The 17596-nt window shown below is 44.3% G+C and overlaps 2 protein-coding genes across 3 annotated transcripts; both read right to left on the bottom strand.

Moving 5' to 3' along the window:
- Nucleotides 1-7633: 7633 nt before the first annotated feature.
- LOC140582728 (uncharacterized) lies at nucleotides 7634-10508 on the bottom strand. Its single transcript, XM_072707041.1, has 11 exons — nucleotides 10498-10508; nucleotides 10127-10348; nucleotides 9874-10041; nucleotides 9632-9779; nucleotides 9367-9524; nucleotides 9067-9210; nucleotides 8656-8869; nucleotides 8227-8567; nucleotides 7928-8131; nucleotides 7698-7828; nucleotides 7634-7641 (listed from the first exon to the last, which is right to left on the bottom strand). The coding sequence occupies exons 1-11, from the start codon at nucleotides 10506-10508 to the stop codon at nucleotides 7634-7636; spliced, it is 1749 nt and encodes a 582-aa protein (XP_072563142.1).
- Nucleotides 10509-10798: 290 nt separating this feature from the next.
- Nucleotides 10799-13152, bottom strand: LOC140583049 (uncharacterized). 2 transcript variants are annotated; one of them, XM_072707629.1, is made up of 6 exons: nucleotides 12666-13152; nucleotides 12463-12582; nucleotides 12221-12357; nucleotides 11926-12129; nucleotides 11549-11796; nucleotides 10799-11450 (listed from the first exon to the last, which is right to left on the bottom strand). In XM_072707629.1, exons 1-6 carry the CDS (start codon nucleotides 12861-12863, stop codon nucleotides 10852-10854), a joined length of 1506 nt encoding a protein of 501 aa, XP_072563730.1. In that variant the 5' UTR covers nucleotides 12864-13152; the 3' UTR covers nucleotides 10799-10851. The 2 variants fall into 2 exon arrangements, with proteins under 2 accessions (XP_072563730.1, XP_072563729.1); XM_072707628.1 differs by having other exon boundaries at nucleotides 12221-12381.
- Nucleotides 13153-17596: the final 4444 nt, after the last annotated feature.

Below are 17596 nucleotides of genomic sequence, written 5' to 3' on the forward strand. Positions count from 1 at the left end.
GCTTCGAAATATTGTTTTAGTTTTGTAGTGGATGCAATTTAAGTTTAAACAATAGTACTGTAGTCAGTTTAAGAGACTTAAGCAGTGTCAGTAAACTACATACAAAGATGAACAACACAATTTCTACACATTCAAAAGCAATAATAAATTGATCGTAATTACTTACGCCTTGGAAGCCATTCTTCACGAGTTGTTCAACAAAAGATGAAATCTTGAGCAGAATCTGGAGCTCTTGTCTCGCTGGAAGCAGAGGTAGAGTGACTGTACATGCGGAGGTCTCCTCTTAATATACGATTCTGACCGCCCCCCCGCCCCCTCGTAGCCCTGCCCACCCCATCCCACCCCACTCCACCCCCGGTGTCACTCTGAGGGACACTTCCACTGGAAGACAGTTTCAAACAATATAACTTTTAAAAAGGATAAGAACTGAATTTTTATTTCTAAATAAGGTGATAAATCGATAGTGCAGTTATAAAACTTCTGCACGATTTCGCCACCACACCACAAAAATATAGTAGCCTATTTAATATAATATAAATCTACCCAAACAAAAGATCCCTTATGTTGCTTGCTGACATACATTTCATTTGTGTCTGTCTTTGCCATTTCAAAACCATGTTGTGACTCTTGTGTGACTTTAATATAAGCTATTGGAGCTGTAATATTGTCAGTTTTACAATCTCTTGATTAATGTGGAAGATCGTAATTTAACATACATAGGATGGTAATAAAGAATGTTTGCTTTCTTATGTGTCGGTCACGGTAAGCAACCGCAACGGCCCGCATACCAAGCTACAGCGATTCTGAGCAATATTGGCAGTATGATCCAATTTCGATTTCGCCGTTTTTACCCTGAAATTTCTGCCTGAATTTGCCCCCCCTCCCCGCCGCCTTGCTCTAACCCACTCTCGCACTCGCTCACTATTTGGAGCGAGCCAGCCTTAAAGGGGCCAGATCGCATTACTGATGGTGTTACGACCCTGTCTAGGGGTTAGGGTGTAACAGAGGAAGGGAATGGGGAAAGGGGAACGAGGGGAACACAGGGTGTGGTGTACAAGGGAACACACGTGGACAAAGGGGATATTTTTATAGTTTTTTATATTTTATTCACGCAAGACAGACACAGAACAAATGGTTTAGTGCAGAAAGACTCAGGAGTGATTATCGCCAAAATAAGAAACAAAAACCCACTTGTCCAACACAACCCAATTCTAGCTTAACTAAGTGTAAAACCAAACAACAAGTGATACTCCTAACTCCCTATCCAAAAACAGTCACAAAAACTTCCAAACAAAACCGGCAATCACTCCCTAAGCACCAAACAATCACACAAAACATACACACAGTAAAGCGTCAAAGTGAGAGGGGCGCGCGAAGACGTAAACCAAAAGCAAGCAAAAGATCGATAACCAGAAAATCAAGCAGACCGGGCAAAAGTACAAAAAAGGGGTAAGGCAAAGAATCGTAAACCAAGAAACCAAAACCGTCATACACAATAATCAATCCAATAATGCAAAAACAAAGGCAAATCCAATAACGAGCAAAAGCTCTCGAAGGGTGTCCTGGACCGGCTCTTATCCTTCTCCGGACGGAAATGACGGGGTCGAGCAGGAATCGAAGGCGGGGCCCGGAGGTGGGGGTGGAGCCAGGACAGGTCTAGCGGGCACAGTCGTGGGCGGAGTTCGCACAAGGAGGCGGGGTAAAAACAACGGCACGTAACACCCCCCCCCATAAGTGTGAACCTCGTAGGGTTCACAATTTCTAACCCATTTAACATCGTATACAAAAACACATTTCACAATCATCACTAAAATCCACAATATACAATTACACAACCAAATTACAAATCCATCAGGAACGTGAGAGGGCATCTGCCACAAGGTTACTGGCTCCTCGATAGCTGGGACAGGACGCAAGGGCGCAGGGGGAATCACTTGATATGTTTTCCCTACCAGCTGACAAATGTGACAAGATCGACAGTATTTCTTAACCTCCATATCTATACCAGGCCAATAGAAGTACTTTAGTACACGAGCGAGCGTCTTTCTAATACCTAAGTGTCCAGAACACGGGTGGTCATGAGCCAAAGTTAGTACCTGGTCTCTAAGGGTACACAGAACTACTATCTGGAATAGTATAGCCCAATCTAAAGGAGTCTGAGGAGGTGTCCACTTCCGCATCAACAGACCACGATCTACAAAGTACGCCACAGAATGGTCTGCTAAAGTCGCTTTTTCTACGGCCAAATCAAAACACTCCGTCAGAGACGGGTCAGCTATTTGAGCTGCGATCAGATCCGTACGAGTACATACTTCATCTATACCCTGAGGTAAAACTGGTTCTTTCATGGGTGGGGGACTAGCACATGGGGGCAGAATAGGTACATCACGTTCAGCCATAAAGGAATCAGCTAGGTCAATATCTGCTAATCGTCGAGCCTGAGCACGAGTAAGGACACAAGCGGGAAATGCATCAGGGAAATCATACTCTAAATTGTCAGAGCCACTCTTCGGTTCTGACGCTACCTCAGGTAGAGGAACTACCTTACCTCCCGCAATGTCGTTCCCCAAAATAAAAGTTACTCCCGAAACAGGAAGACAAGGTCGGACAGCAACTTTCACAATACCTGAAAAATCATCTGTTTCCAGATGAACCTGGTGGAGAGGCACTCTCATTGTTCCTAACTCGATACCTTGGACTAGAACGTCATAACCAGCATAGGATGAGTCATCAAAATTTAACACAGTGTCCAATATGAAGGACTGAGCAGCACCAGTGTCCCGCAATATAGTGATGGGGCACTTCACATCAGAGTTTCCAAGTGACACAAAACCATGGAATACAAAAGGCTGGAAGGAGGGTTCAACAGAGTTAGGTGACATCGGAACATCAGAAACAGGAACACAATCCGTAACAAGTACCTTTTTCACATTCGAACGAGCGTTCTTGCGTCGTAACGCAGGACAAACAGAGATGAGGTGACCAACTTCATGACAATAAAAACATTCTCTAGTTTCTACCGGTGGGGCCATCGGGGCAACCTTCGCAGGAGGCGGCACCGGTCTGGGATGGAGCTTACGAGGCAAAGGAGTAGGGACAAACACAGTTCTGTGGGTTAATACAAACTCATCGGCGAGGGTAGCGGCTTCCGCAAGAGACATAGCTTTCTGTTCATTCAAATAAATAACCACACGATCAGGCAAACAATTTTTAAACTCCTCTAACAAAAGCAGTTCCTTGAGCTGATCGAAGTTAGTCACACCACTAGCGGTACACCATTTATCAAAGAGGAGTGACTTTTCCCGAGCGAATTCCACGTGGGTTTGCGAGGCGGATTTACAAAGCTTCCTGAAATTCTGCCGATATGCTTCAGGCACTAGTTCGTAAGCTCTCAAAACTGTAGCCTTCACAATGTCATAGTCGAGACTTTGCTCTAAACCAAGGGCTGAACAGACCTCTTGAGCCTTCCCCACAAGCTTGCACTGCAGTAGCAACGACCAAAGATGCCGGGGCCAATTCAAGGTGGTCGCAATGCGTTCGAAGATGGGGAAGTAAGCGTCTACCTCATTTTCCCTAAAAATGGGCACAAGTCCAATGTGACGGCTTACATCAAAGCCAGTAGTTTCCCTTTCAGGGGATCGAGTAGGGAGGAACCGGGGGAACCGGGGGAGATGGAGCATTAGGACGCACACTCTCGTCCAGTGAACCTACACCGGCACGAGCAGTGGAGCGGTCGGCATCAAGGGGCGAGCTTACCTTACGAGGGTGAGGAACAGGCGGTTTTGGACCTGCCCTCGCCCTTTGCATGTTAGCATCCCGTTCTGCCTCCAACTCCAAAGCCCTAATTCGTAAGATTTGGGCTTGGCAGTCCTGTTTCTTAATCTCCAGTTCGGTTTCTCGGAGTCGAATTGTGAGGAGAATCTCCTCCTTAGACGAGCCGGGACTTCCGGGATCCATGCGAACCCCTGGCACCGGGCCTTCTGCTTCCGCCGACGCAGGAGACCGGTGTGGGCAAGGTGCAACACCCGAAAGTTCACCTGGCTCGGGCAGAATACCTTGCATGACTAATTCGTCGTGCAGGACCCGCTTAATTTCCTGCTTCGACGCACAAATCGGAATCCTGACGTTGAAAAACCCCGCAATGGCTACTAGCTCAGCTTTCCTGCAAGTTTCAAAGCGCTCCTTCGTGGGGTTCAGGGTAAACTCAAGCAAGTCAAAGGTAGCCATCATACAACCCCAAGTACACCAACTATTCCCACTACAATCAATCCGGCAAGCAAAACCGAAAGTACACAGAAGGACAACACAGAGGAACGAAGATATCCCAGACAGGAATATCCCGGACGAAACAATTCCCGGACAAAACAAACCCAAATGGGAATATCCCAGACAGGAAAATCCTGGATAGGAGGATCCTGGACTGGAAAAGATCCCGGACGAGCCCCCAATTCTGTTACGACCCTGTCTAGGGGTTAGGGTGTAACAGAGGAAGGGAATGGGGAAAGGGGAACGAGGGGAACACAGGGTGTGGTGTACAAGGGAACACACGTGGACAAAGGGGATATTTTTATAGTTTTTTATATTTTATTCACGCAAGACAGACACAGAACAAATGGTTTAGTGCAGAAAGACTCAGGAGTGATTATCGCCAAAATAAGAAACAAAAACCCACTTGTCCAACACAACCCAATTCTAGCTTAACTAAGTGTAAAACCAAACAACAAGTGATACTCCTAACTCCCTATCCAAAAACAGTCACAAAAACTTCCAAACAAAACCGGCAATCACTCCCTAAGCACCAAACAATCACACAAAACATACACACAGTAAAGCGTCAAAATGAGAGGGGCGCGCGAAGACGTAAACCAAAAGCAAGCAAAAGATCGATAACCAGAAAATCAAGCAGACCGGGCAAAAGTACAAAAAAGGGGTAAGGCAAAGAATCGTAAACCAAGAAACCAAAACCGTCATACACAATAATCAATCCAATAATGCAAAAACAAAGGCAAATCCAATAACGAGCAAAAGCTCTCGAAGGGTGTCCTGGACCGGCTCTTATCCTTCTCCGGACGGAAATGACGGGGTCGAGCAGGAATCGAAGGCGGGGCCCGGAGGTGGGGGTGGAGCCAGGACAGGTCTAGCGGGCACAGTCGTGGGCGGAGTTCGCACAAGGAGGCGGGGTAAAAACAACGGCACGTAACATGGTACCATATATTGTTCTAATCCGTACTGTTGTGACACAGACAAATTGACATACAGTGACTACTAATATTAGCAGGATAGACTCAGTGTATAATGTTCCGAATATTTTGGTGTATTGCTCGGCATTACTGGTTGTTTAATACATTTATTTTAGTCACTCTGTTTACCTGATCTCAGCCTAATTGTTGCGCTGGCAGATAGTTGGGGGATGGGTAGCCGTGCATGTGCATCGCAGAGAGGTGAAAAACAGCAATCAAGGAAACAATAGCCCTCATCTCAGAAGCCGATGTTAACGGCTTGAGTAACTGACCTGCTTGATTCAAATGCTGATGACTCCCAGGCTGAGGAATTTGTAACTAAATACTTGGATTAAAAATATTGGCTCACAACTCCAGCTAACTTGCCTGTGTGGCCTGTTCCCTGTCCATTGTTTTTTTCTGCTTATCAGTTACTTTCAGTTGAATTTCCAATTATCATCTCCATTGTTTAGTGCTCAATGCATTTGATAAATAACATTATATATATATAGAGTGTAATATAAGTTTAATAACTTAAAAAAATAATATAAGTTAGGACAAGCTTAATACTAATTGTATTCCCCATCATGATCCTATTTAGATTTCCCCGTCTTTACCGTGAAATTACAGCCCAAACTGCGCCCCCCCACACCAGACGCCTCGCTCTAATGCACAAACGCGCTCGCTCACTTTCTGCAGCGAGCCGGCCTTAAAGCACCAGCATCTGATAACCCTGTGTGTTACAGACTTGGGACATGACTGAAATCGCTGCGAGTTTGTGAAATTGGGATTACATGAATGTCTGCATAAGCAGTATTGCTGAAACCTGAAAGGTGGCCCTAATATACTGAAGCTTTTAAATAAATAACTAACAAACAATCCCCCGGTGTAATACGGATGTGACTGGACTCATTATAAAACACAAATACTGAGCTTTAATTTCATATATAGTCTGCCTGTGTGGCCTTTCCCCGTTTCATTTTTTTTCTTCTGCTTATTAGTTACTTTGTTATTTTTAATTTATCCATAAATAAATAAGGTCAAAATCAGTAATACCAGCAAAATTGACCTAATATTTCCTAATTTTTCTCCAAAACTACTGGAGCAATCAGGATGTTTTAGGGCTCAGTAGAAACTAGATATTTAGAATTTTAATTTGATGTATAATTTCCCAGAATTTCCAGCTCTCAGGGCTTAGGATAGATCTGAATCTACTAGACAGATATTATGGGGCAGCTGGAACCAGCAAAATTGACCTAATATTTCAATTTTTCAATTGGGTTTGAACCGGTGACCTTGTAATTACAAGCACACAGGCCTAACTCAGTGAGCCACACGCTGTCCCAAATGCTCCTGATATTCTGATGCGAGCAAGTAGTTCACCGAACAGGCTTCATAATCATCATCATCATCATCATTATCCAGATAATGGAAAGGAGTGTAGGGAAAAAAAGTGATTGTACATGCACGTTACTAGCAAAATAAAATTTATTTGGGCCAACAGCTGAATTTCAAAATTAAAATACAAAATTATTCAGAAAACAAATCATACAAAACACACAACAAAAGAGAAAGCAAGTGCGAGGGCGACGAAGAACTTGGGGTGGCACGGTCCAGGGAAGGTTTGGGTTTACAACCAATCTAGGTCCAAACCCTCCCCTCTGAAGGACTTTCTCTCCACCCCATAGTCAAATTTAAGTTCTTCGCCGACCTTTATATTATTTTCGGCAAAAAATAAAATGACATCTTGCTCCTCCCCATCAATGTCCACCACATATAGCCTAGGCTTTACATTGGCTCTCTTTCTGGAGTGATTAATGAGCCTCCCAAAAGTCTGTCTGCCTGGGTGGCACAGGCATTCGGGCGAGTGGGCATCAATGCACATCTGTTTATTCTTCTTGTTCCGATAAAAGAACATATAGCCAGTCTCATTTTCATCAAGACTGTGGTGTATGCGCGTCCCCTCTTTGGCTCTGACTACCTGTCCATGGTAGTCACAGACCACCTCTCCAGATTGGAACGGCCGGCTGGTGCAGACTCCCTTGCCCTTGCCAGCGATGTCCGTGACCACCAATCCTCTCCACTTCTGGGTGGTGATGAGAGTCTTGATGTGGCTGGAGTCAACCACGGTGTCCACGGGTCCTGTGGGCTTCCAGTCTTTAAGGATGGAGGCCGCACTAGGGATGTTGTTTTTCCAGCCCTGCTTCTTTATCCAGGAGCTGACCCCGGACTCCGTGGGCTCCCTCCTGCCAAAGTGTGCTGTCAAGAACAAATAAAATCAGTCCGTTAGTCAAGAAGTGAATATGAATCATGTACATAGGATTGTTTGTCAGTAAAAATGGCATTAGCGTTAAAAATAATACTTACAGAGCACATGCTGGACACGCAGTCTCATCTGTGCCTTAAGCCAGCGCTCATACAGCTGGCGTTGAAACGTCTCGGACACCTGGCAGCGTGCAGCCCGGTCTGGCATGTCGCCATCCAGGGTCACCGGGTGGGTCTGCAGGAGCAGGGCCAACGCCATCTGGACGTCCATTTGCCGGTTGGACCCAGTATCCCGGGCAGCCGCCCGGGCACCACGGCTGGTTCCCTCCTCCGCAGACTCGTTACTAAAATAAAAATCATTTAATGTTAGTGTTTAGCGGTAGGGGCTTTGGTTGCATGTGTTAATTTTGTTTAAGTGTGTTGACAAACACAAACATGCTTACCTTGAGTCACCTGCCAGCTTGCTCAGCAGCTTGCTGGCCACCACTACATTCCGAGACAGTTTCATCCTGTAGTGGCGGTCAGCTGTCGCAGTCGAATGCGTGAGATAGTCGGCCACCATAGACTTCTCCGAGTCTGTCATGGTCTTGGTGGCCGTCTCAAACACACGCCGGGCAGTCTGACTCGTCACCGGGTCCAACTTGTACCTAAAATTGAAAATGGCATTTTTCAATCAATACTTTTCACCTGATAACAAACATTTAGAGCATATCAGGGAAATGAGTCAGGATGAGCGGCTTACTTCTGGTGCAGCCGGTTGAGGTCATTGGACGCGTTGTAAATAGGCCTTCCGGTGGTGGAGATAAAAAATCGCTCATCTCCTCCCAGGTCATCCTTATTCATCTGGCTCCTTTTGCAGGCCAGGAGCTGAGGTCGCACCCGAGTAAAATCTGCTTTTGAGTGTGACTTGCTTGGTTCTAGCAGGAAATGTGAAATTAATCTCATCCAATGTGATAAACTTACCATCTCCTCCTCATTGGGCAAGGCAAAGCAGGCCACTTGGTGTGCAGACGTCTTATGCTCCTTCACACCAATGACTGCATAGCCCGACTCGTCTGTGGTCCTAGTCATCCACTCCTCCACCTGCACAGGACAAGGGCGTTACACCAGTAAATAAGAGTAATGGCAGTGAAGTGACAGTGAGGGCAACAAAAAGATTTATAATACTTACAGTCATGTGCTCTACCACTCCTGGTCGCTGGAGGTGTTTCAAAATAACAACAGCCTCCAGGTAGTACAGCACGAGGCAGCACTCCGTGGATTCCAGGGAGCCCTTTTCTGGATAGACTTTACCGAGGACTGCCAAGAAATCTTTCTTGGCAGCCCTCAGCACAGCCCAGCAGTCTTCCGGAGAGAGTGGATGCTTCTCTTTCAGAATGGCGTGCCTATGGGGGGGTAAAGAAATAAGAAAAATTCAATTAATTTCAATTTCAAGTGCAATTAATGCAGAGGGGAGGGGAGGGCAGGGCAGGGCAAGGCGGCATAGGTGCCGTTTCTGATGGTGGGCAAGTCAGAGCAGCAGGATGTCATGGTCTCCAGGCAGCTCCACAGGAGTAAAATAGGCGAGAAGAATTAAGTGTACCTCCTTTGGATGATTTCCTTGCCGACTAGCTTAGCACAGCTCCGCTGCAGTAAGCCCAGGTAGTCGATGAAGTGTTTTGCATCTCTCCACAGCCTTTCGTTGTTGCTCCGGAGGTCAGTATCAATTGTGTGATACTTGAGGAATCTGTCCGAGGAAGCACAAGTATGTAAGTATTCACATGAATGTAGACATATGTAATCTTGATAAAGACAATAGTGGGGAGGATTAAACTGGCTTGAAGAAACATATATGTATATAAACACATATATAACTACATTAAAAATTCACAAAACAACCAACCTCTTCAGGCTCTTTATATAATTGATCTGAGTCTGCTTTGTCAATTTAGCCTCTGTCAGCTCAGAGAAGAAATGCCTGGTCTTCTCCCTTTCCTTGACGAATTCCAGGGAGGGCTCCTGCGGGTTCATGAAACACAGGAACCTGGCTACATTTTCCACCTGAGAAGAAGAAACAGAATAAGGATGAATGGATGGATGGATGGATGGATGGGAGGTGGGTGAGTGAGTGAGTGAGTGATAGATAATAATTCTATAGGGATCATCACCTCCTGTTTAAAATTCTCGTTCTGGAGATCCCTCTCCAAGTACGTGGCAAAGCCTTTCAGCAGCGGATGGTCCAGAGAATGCTTCCTGTAGAGCCCCTTTTCTGCCATCAGCTGCCTTGTCTTCTGTGGCCACTGCACCTTCTGGGTACTGCAATGTTGGGAACACATTTTGTTGTAAAAATGCTTATTGATCTGGCTCAATCAAAAACAAACAGCATCAATGTAAAAACTGAGATACTCACACTTGAAAGGTCTCTCCACTGCTGGCACTGTGAGCATCTTCTGTTTGCTCACCCTCTGAGCTTTCTGGGGGCTGATTGGCTGTGTAGACAGTGCTGGTCCGATCCATCGCTGGTGATTGGGGCATGCCAGTCACCACCATATGGCGACGCTGCAACTCCTCGATCATCCTTTCAAAAAAAGAAGCACTGTTAGTGAATTTCAGTCAGGAGAAACATGTGATGTGTAGAAAGACGGAAAAGATCTTCCACCAACCTGTTCGCTGGATCAGGACCATTGAAAATCTGTCGGATGTGACTGTAACTGAAGACCCTGCCCCAGTGCAGAACGTCCAGCGCATCCTTCTTCGCCTTCTCCAAAACGTCGCAGATAGCCTCTTTTGATGACGTCTTCATGCACACACGAGTCAGGTGCACCGACAGGTTCGGCTGTGTCTTCTGGCAGACGGGGGAAAGTAGAAAATGCCTGTTGAAAGCACTGGAAAAAAGAAACAAACAGGTAAGTCATGGAAAAGCTGAGGTCCCTGCATCTATGCAGATGATTTTCTTATAATTCGTAAGTAGCCTGGTTGGACACATCCTGTTTATTAAGGCTATATCCACTGATTTAATTGACATTTACCTTACACCTGTACCATTCTGCTGTGTATTATTTCTAATATCTAAGTACTGTAAACTACTGTAATACTTGGGGCAACGACAAGGTCTTAAACTTTATACATTGTCAAAAAAAAAACCAAAATAAAGTGACACTTTTCTAGTATAATTATTTCACATTTAAAGAGTTATTTCACATAAAAACTGCATACAAGAAAATAGTACAGTGCAATCAGGATGTACTTGGGCCAATTGATTAGAAATTAAGAGCTTTAAATTTGATGAATGAATAATCTGCCCGACCTTGCATGGTGGAATAATCTACCCACATCACTTTTGGGAAGAGTAGCAAACAATCAAAATGATGATCTTGCCAAAAATTAACTACATGTTCTCAATGGTTCTCAGTCCCTCTCCCCTGAACGATTTCCTCTGCACCCCATAATCGAACAACAGTTCCTCCCCAACATTAATCCTGTTCAGGGCCAAAAGCAAAATAACATCCTGTCCCCCGACGGCTGGGCTGTACAGTCTTGGCCGGAGGTTGGCCTTCTTATGGGAATGATTAATCAGCCGGCCAAAAGGCTGTATGCCCGGGTGACAGGCACACTCAGACTTATGGCTGTTCCGGAAGAAGAACATGTAGCCAGATTCTTCTTCCTTCGTCGATGAGTGAATCCGCTGGCCCTCAGTGGCTGTGACTACCGGCCCGTGGTAGTCACACACCACCTCACCAGCCTGGAACTGCCGGGTGGCGCAGACTCCCTTCCCCTTCCCCGCAATGTCCATCACCACAAGTCCCTTCCACTTCTGGTTGTGGATGAGCTCCTGGATGTGGCTAGAGTCCACGGCAGTGTCCACCGAACCCACTGGTCTCCAGTCCTTCAGAACGCTGGCCGCGCTGGGAACGTTACTTTTCCAGCCTTGGTTCCTGATCCAAGCGTCGACCCGGGACTCGGTGGGCTGCCGTCTGCCAAAGTGTGCTGTCAAGAACAAAGTAAATTGTTGTTAGTTAAGAAGCCTATGTAGATAGGACCGTTTCACAGTAAAAAATGTCATTAGTGCTACAAACAATACTCACACAAGACATGCCGTACGCGCATCCTCATCTGGGCCTTCAGCCAGCGATCATAGAGCTGCCGCTGAAACCGGCCCGACGTCTGCGAGCGTGCCGTCTTGTCTGGGATGTCGCCATCCAGGGTCACGGGGTGGGTCCGAAGGAGCTGATCGAACGCTGCCTGGACATCCATCTGTTGGTTGGATGCCAGGGCAGCATCCCGTGCGGCACCACGGGCAGAACAGCTGGGCCCTTCCTCTGCGGAGTCAGCGCTGAGATAAAAAAAAAAAAACAAAAAAAAAAAAAACCCACAAACGTTTAAGGTTAGTGTTCAGTGGTGAGGGCTTTGGTTGTGTGTCTTGATGTTGGTAAGTGTGTTGACAAACAGAAAACATGCCTACCTTGAGTCACCTGCCAGCTTCTTCAGCAGCTTACTGGCCTGCACCACATTCCGCGACTGCTTCATCCGGTAGTGCTCGTCAGCCGTCGCAGTGGAATGAGTGAGGTAATCGGCCACCAAGGACTTCTCTTGGTCCGTCAAGTCCTTGGTGGCCGTCTCAAAGATGCGCCGGGCCGTCTGGTAGGTGACTGGATCCAGCTTGTATCTAAAATACAAAAATACATTTATTAATACGTCTCACACAACACGTATGTAGAACATATTATAGGGGGAATTAATCATGACGATCAGCTCACTTTTGGTGCAGCCGGTTGAGGTCATTCGAAGCGTTGAACGCCGGCCTGCCTGCGGTGGAGACGAAGAACCGTTTGTCTCCTCCCAGGTCATCCAGTGTCGTCCGGCTCCTCTTGGAGCTCAGGAGCTGTGGCCGTACCTGGGTGAAGTAGATGTCGAACCACTGTTGGCAGAGGAAAACAGATTAAATCGCTGCTCTTGAAATAAACTATGAAATAAATCTTATCAAACTTGATATACTTACCGTCTCCTCCTCAGAGGACAATGCAAACGTGGCCGCTTGCTGCGCCGACGTCTTGTGTTCCTTCACCACAATCACCGTATGGTCGGCCTCGGACGTGCTCCTGGTCATCCACTCCTGGACCTACACAATACAATGATGTCCCACTGATAAATAAGAGTATCGGCAAAAAGGAAAAGTGAAGACAAAAAGAATACAACACTTACGGTCATGTGCTCCACCACGCCTGGTGGCTGGAGATGCTTCAGAATCACCGTGGCCTCCAGGTAGTAGAGGACAAGGCAGCACTCTGCACACTCCAGGGGCATCTCCTCCGGATACACCTTGCCAAGGACTGCCAAGAAGTCGTTCTTGGCAGCCCTCAGCACGGCCCAGCAGTCCTCTGGACTCTTCTCTGGGCTCATCCCCGTGAGAATGACATGACTATGTGGGTGGGAGAAGAAAATTCAATTACTGTCAATCCTAATCAATACAGTACACATTTTAATAAAATGTGCTCACAATGTAAAATGGCTCTGCTTCTCCATGCAGTGCACTCCAGGAGCAGTGAGGGAGATGAAAAAAAACATTATGAGTGTGTTAAACACAGTAGAGGAGATGTATAATCAAATCATATGGAATTTAACGGGTGTTGACAGTTGAACTTACCTCCTTTGCGTCATCTCCTTACTCACCAACTTTGCAGTGCTCTGCTGGAGTGAGCCCAGGTACTCCACGAAGAACATTGCCTCATTCCACAAGGCAATGTTGTCACGCCGGAGGTCGGTGGCCACGGTGTGGTACTTGAGGAATCTGTCAGAGGAAGGACAGGTATGTAAGTATCCATATGTACATAAAGTTGTACATGCCACCATGACAATAGCGGAAGGACTGAACTTCCTTGAAGAAAACAGATACGACAATACAACACAAACCTATAATATACTGTTAAAAATCTACATGCTACCAACCTCTTCAGGCTCTTCATGTAGTTGACCTGAGTCTGCCTGGAGAGACCAGCCTCAGTCAGCTCCCGAAAGAAGAGCTTCGTCTTCTCCCTCTCCCTCAGAAATTCAAGGGATGGCTCTTCTGGGTTCACAAAAAACATGAACCTGCTGACGTTTTCCACCTGGAAAATAAAATCAGCATTACTTAATGAATATATTGCGTAGATATAAAGCTGCTCAGTCGCCGAGCTCTCTGGTCGCTGCACGGTTGTACCAGCCATCACAGGAACACTGCTGGTCTGCGCCGCTACTGCTGGGGAGGGGGTGTCAGGCACCACCATGTGGCGACGCTCCAGCTCCTGGATCATCCTTTCAGATAAGTAAGTAAATAAAAAAACTGTTAGTAAATGTCATACTGAAGAAACGAAGCGAGATGTGTAAAAAAGACTGAAGAGTTTTCCCACCAACCTGCTCATAGGATTAGCATCATCCATAATGTCTCGCAGGTGCCTGTAGCTGAACACCCTGCCCCACTGCAGAACTTCAAGCACATCCTGCTTTGCCTTCTCCACTACTTCTTGGATGGCTTCTTTCGAAGATCTCTTCATGCACACCTTAGTCAGATGCACCGAGAGGCGTGCCTGTGTCTTCTTGCACACGGGGCAGAGCAGGAAATGCCTGTTGGAAGTACTGCAGATAAAAAAAAAAACAAAAAAAAAAAACAATTAACAGTTATGTAACAGTCAAGGAAGTGTTACTTAAGATTAGATTTAATTCATGATTTTCAGGACCCATTCCAGTCATCATCATCAACATTGTTCATTCCTCAGTGGTTTGGATAAATAACATTTGCATATCTATTGTCATCCTGATGGGTCCCAGACTGAGAAAAGTAATTAGTAAACTACATGATCACAACTACTGAAACATGTTTACTAATTAGTTACATTTATATCAAGCAATACAAGCCCTTTGTGATCACTGCAAATAAAAAAATGGTATTCTACACTTTAATACCATCTTTACTACTAATATAAAGATAATTAGTATAAAATACATTTTATTTGCATTGCACTTTATATTTTAGCAATCTCAAAAGTGCTACAGAAAAAAAAATAATAAAGAGATAAAACAGGAGAATCTATAAAGTACCTTAAAATGTCTTTCTAAAAAGATGAGTTTTTAGTAATTAAAAAAAGTTGCTTCGAAATATTGTTTTCGTCTTGTAGTGGATGCAATTTAAGTTTTAACAATAGTAGTCAGTTTAAGCACAGTGTCAGTAAACTACATACAAGGATGAACAAGTTTATCCACAGTTTCTACACATTCAAATGCAATAATAAATTGATCATAACTTACGCCTTGGAAGCCATTCTTGACGAGTTGTTCGACAAAAGATGAAATCTTGAGCAGAATCTGGAGCTCTTGTCTCGCTGGAAGCAGAGGTAGAGTAACTGTACATGCGGAGGTCTCCTCTTAATATACCATTCTGACCGCGTCCCCTCCCCCCCTCGTAGCCCCGCCCACCCCAGCCCCAGTGTCATTCTGAGGGACACTTTGATAGACAATTTCAAAAAATGTAACTTTTAAAAAGGATAAGAACTGAATTTATATTTCTAAATAAAGTGATAAATCGATAGTGCAGTTCTAAAACTTCTGCACCAATTCGCCACCACACCACAAATATATAGTAGGCTCTACAGCAGTGGCGGCTGGTGAAAATTTTTCCTGGTGGGGCTGATGTGACAATATATTTCTTTGCTTAGTCCAATATAAGAATTCAAATCAACAGTCAGACGATGATTACAATTAACAGTAATGATTTAATCTCCTCCTCAAAATCACCAGTTTCACAGATAAAGTAAACGAACAAATTTCCATTGTATAATACGCCATGCATGCTTGAGAGAGTATCAAATACAATAATCAACATCAAAGGGTATGATCAGCTGGATCACCTTTCAAGCAAAGTTGCATCTCAAAGTGGTTCACACAAAGAAAAACAGTTTTAAAAATGCAATTTAACACACCAGTCTAAAACAATTAACAACTGCTATACTGTATGTCATTACTACACCCTTGTAATCAAGTTAGCAGTGTGTGAGTGAGTGGGAGAAAGATGGGTATGTTTGTGTTTCTAAGGTGAGTCTAATGTGATGACTGAGTGGAGGGACATATACAGGTTTATTTGTTCAGGAACTTTGCTCATCTATCTTTCTGAGTGGCAAATTTTTCAATGACTCTGGTGTTGAAATCAGGGATGTCCCGTGTTAGGTTTTTCTCTATGGAAAGCATAGCCAGAGCGTTGAGGCGATCTTGTGCCATTGTATTCCTGAGGAAAGTTTTTAGTCTTTTTAAAGTTGAAAAGCACCTCTCTGATTCAGATGTTGTCATCGGTGTGGTGATGAGGATGTTGAGAAGACTTACAGTTTCAGTAAATGTGTCCTGAAGGTTATTCTCCATCAGAACCTGAAATAGAGCCAGTGCACCACAGCAACTCTGGAACTCCTCGTTGCTGTAAATCAGGGACAGTTCTGTTTTAAGTCTGGCCTTGTCCAGTGAGGGATAGGCTTCCACCGTGGTATCCAGCGCTGAATCTGGGAACGTCTTGTGGTGTTGTGGGAACAAGGCTCCTTGCAGCAGAGTGGCACTGACCAGGTGTTTGGTGAAGGAAAACCGCTCCTTGGCATGGCACATAATGGTGTCACATACCTGACATGATATATAAATAAAAAAATAGGTAAGAAGTAGGTTTTGACATTTTATTTATAACAATAGGCTATAATTCTCCTTTCCTTTCCTGAATACCTATAATTGTGTAATGAGCCAATATGGCTTACACTATATATTCATATAATAACATGACAATGTATATTTCAGTCAGTAGCACTATTGTGGCCAATGTGGTGATAAGTTGTTGTGCCTTCTATCCATTTGTCAGCAGGTGCAAGTATTTACCTCCAATGCCAAATGGTGTTGCCTGTCTTCTCCCAATGTCCTCCGTTTCTTTGTGGGTGGCTCCTGTTCAGGTCCCCGGTACTCCTGACCCTCAACTAGAGAAGGGACAGCTTCCCTGATGATACGGAAACAATTTATAAGTTCTAAAAGTCATTTCTGAAAATTGGTTACTGTATAAGACAGATACGTACTGTATATATCTATCTGTTTATTTATTTATCTTACTCCATCCTTATTTTATTCCATATATATATATATATATATATATATATATATATTTATTTATTTATTTATTTATTTTGCTGCTGGAAATGTTAATTTCCCTGAGGGAGTCATCCCAAAGGGATCAATAAAGTTAAGTCTAAGATATATAATCCCAGGACTGTATAACACTAGAAAGACTGACTGGGTCAATTGACCCAAATCAAACAAAATCACTGCTATTTCTCATTGAAGTTCTTGCTACAAAAATCTGAAAAAATCTGACTTTTATTTTTTTATCATTCTTGAACAGAACATGGTAACACAAATGAAGTTGCTGGTGAAATTAGTATTTTACAGCAGTATATACCTAGAAAGACTGACTGGGTCAATTGACGTAATGTCATGCAAATGAATTAGATAACCAAGTCATAATAACAATAACATAATAGTCATAACACCATCACCGACAGGGCAACTTGAGAGAAGAGTCAGCTGTCAAGTCACGGTCGCTTGTAAACGCAACAAAACTGTCACTACCTGTGACACGTGCAAGCGTCCTGTTTGCGGCAAATGCTTGGCCAAAATATGCATGAGCTGTCAAACGAAAGCTAACTGAAGCTAACTTTTTTCAGATTTTTGTAGCAAGAACTTCAATGAGAAATAGTGATTTTGTTTGATTTGGGTCAATGACCCAGTCAGTCTTTCTAGTGTTAAATCATAAGTCCTTGTATTTGCACATTTCAAATTCATCATAATGTTACAGATAAATTCATTGTTTTAACAAGATGAGAGATTAAATATTCTATTTTGAGTCTATTCAAAGAGAATTAACATTTGGTAACACTGTGCATACATGCATAGCTTACCTGATAGCCTGCATGTTGTCAATGAATCTCTGGATGATTCCTGAGATGTAGACAGAATCGATGTTCCTTTTCTGCAGCTGGTTATACAGCATGTCCACATGTGGCATTATTTTGTGGAAGAGGGCCAGGAAAAAACAGAAATCATTATCTTCCAGCATTCTCACATAGCCGCCAGACTCTCTC

Source organism: Paramormyrops kingsleyae, chromosome 25, assembly GCF_048594095.1.
Source record: "Paramormyrops kingsleyae isolate MSU_618 chromosome 25, PKINGS_0.4, whole genome shotgun sequence".
Classification (NCBI taxonomy): Eukaryota; Metazoa; Chordata; class Actinopteri; order Osteoglossiformes; family Mormyridae; genus Paramormyrops; species Paramormyrops kingsleyae.

What these genes read in the sequence shown, in the direction of transcription:
- LOC140582728 (XM_072707041.1), bottom strand. An exon ending in AAGGAAATCATCCAAAGGAG is followed by an intron (nt 8,870 to 9,066) that starts GTACACTTAATT and finishes ACCCCCCCATAG; the next exon opens with GCACGCCATTCTGAAAGAGA. An exon ending in CTCAACCGGCTGCACCAGAA is followed by an intron (nt 8,132 to 8,226) that starts GTAAGCCGCTCA and finishes TTTCAATTTTAG; the next exon opens with GTACAAGTTGGACCCGGTGA.
- LOC140583049 (XM_072707628.1), bottom strand. Translation starts at nt 12,863, where the DNA reads ATGAGCCCAGAGAAGAGTCCAGAGGACTGCTGGGCCGTGCTGAGGGCT. An exon ending in AAGCTGGCAGGTGACTCAAG is followed by an intron (nt 11,797 to 11,925) that starts GTAGGCATGTTT and finishes TTTTTATCTCAG; the next exon opens with CGCTGACTCCGCAGAGGAAG. An exon ending in GCGCGTACGGCATGTCTTGT is followed by an intron (nt 11,451 to 11,548) that starts GTGAGTATTGTT and finishes TGTTCTTGACAG; the next exon opens with CACACTTTGGCAGACGGCAG.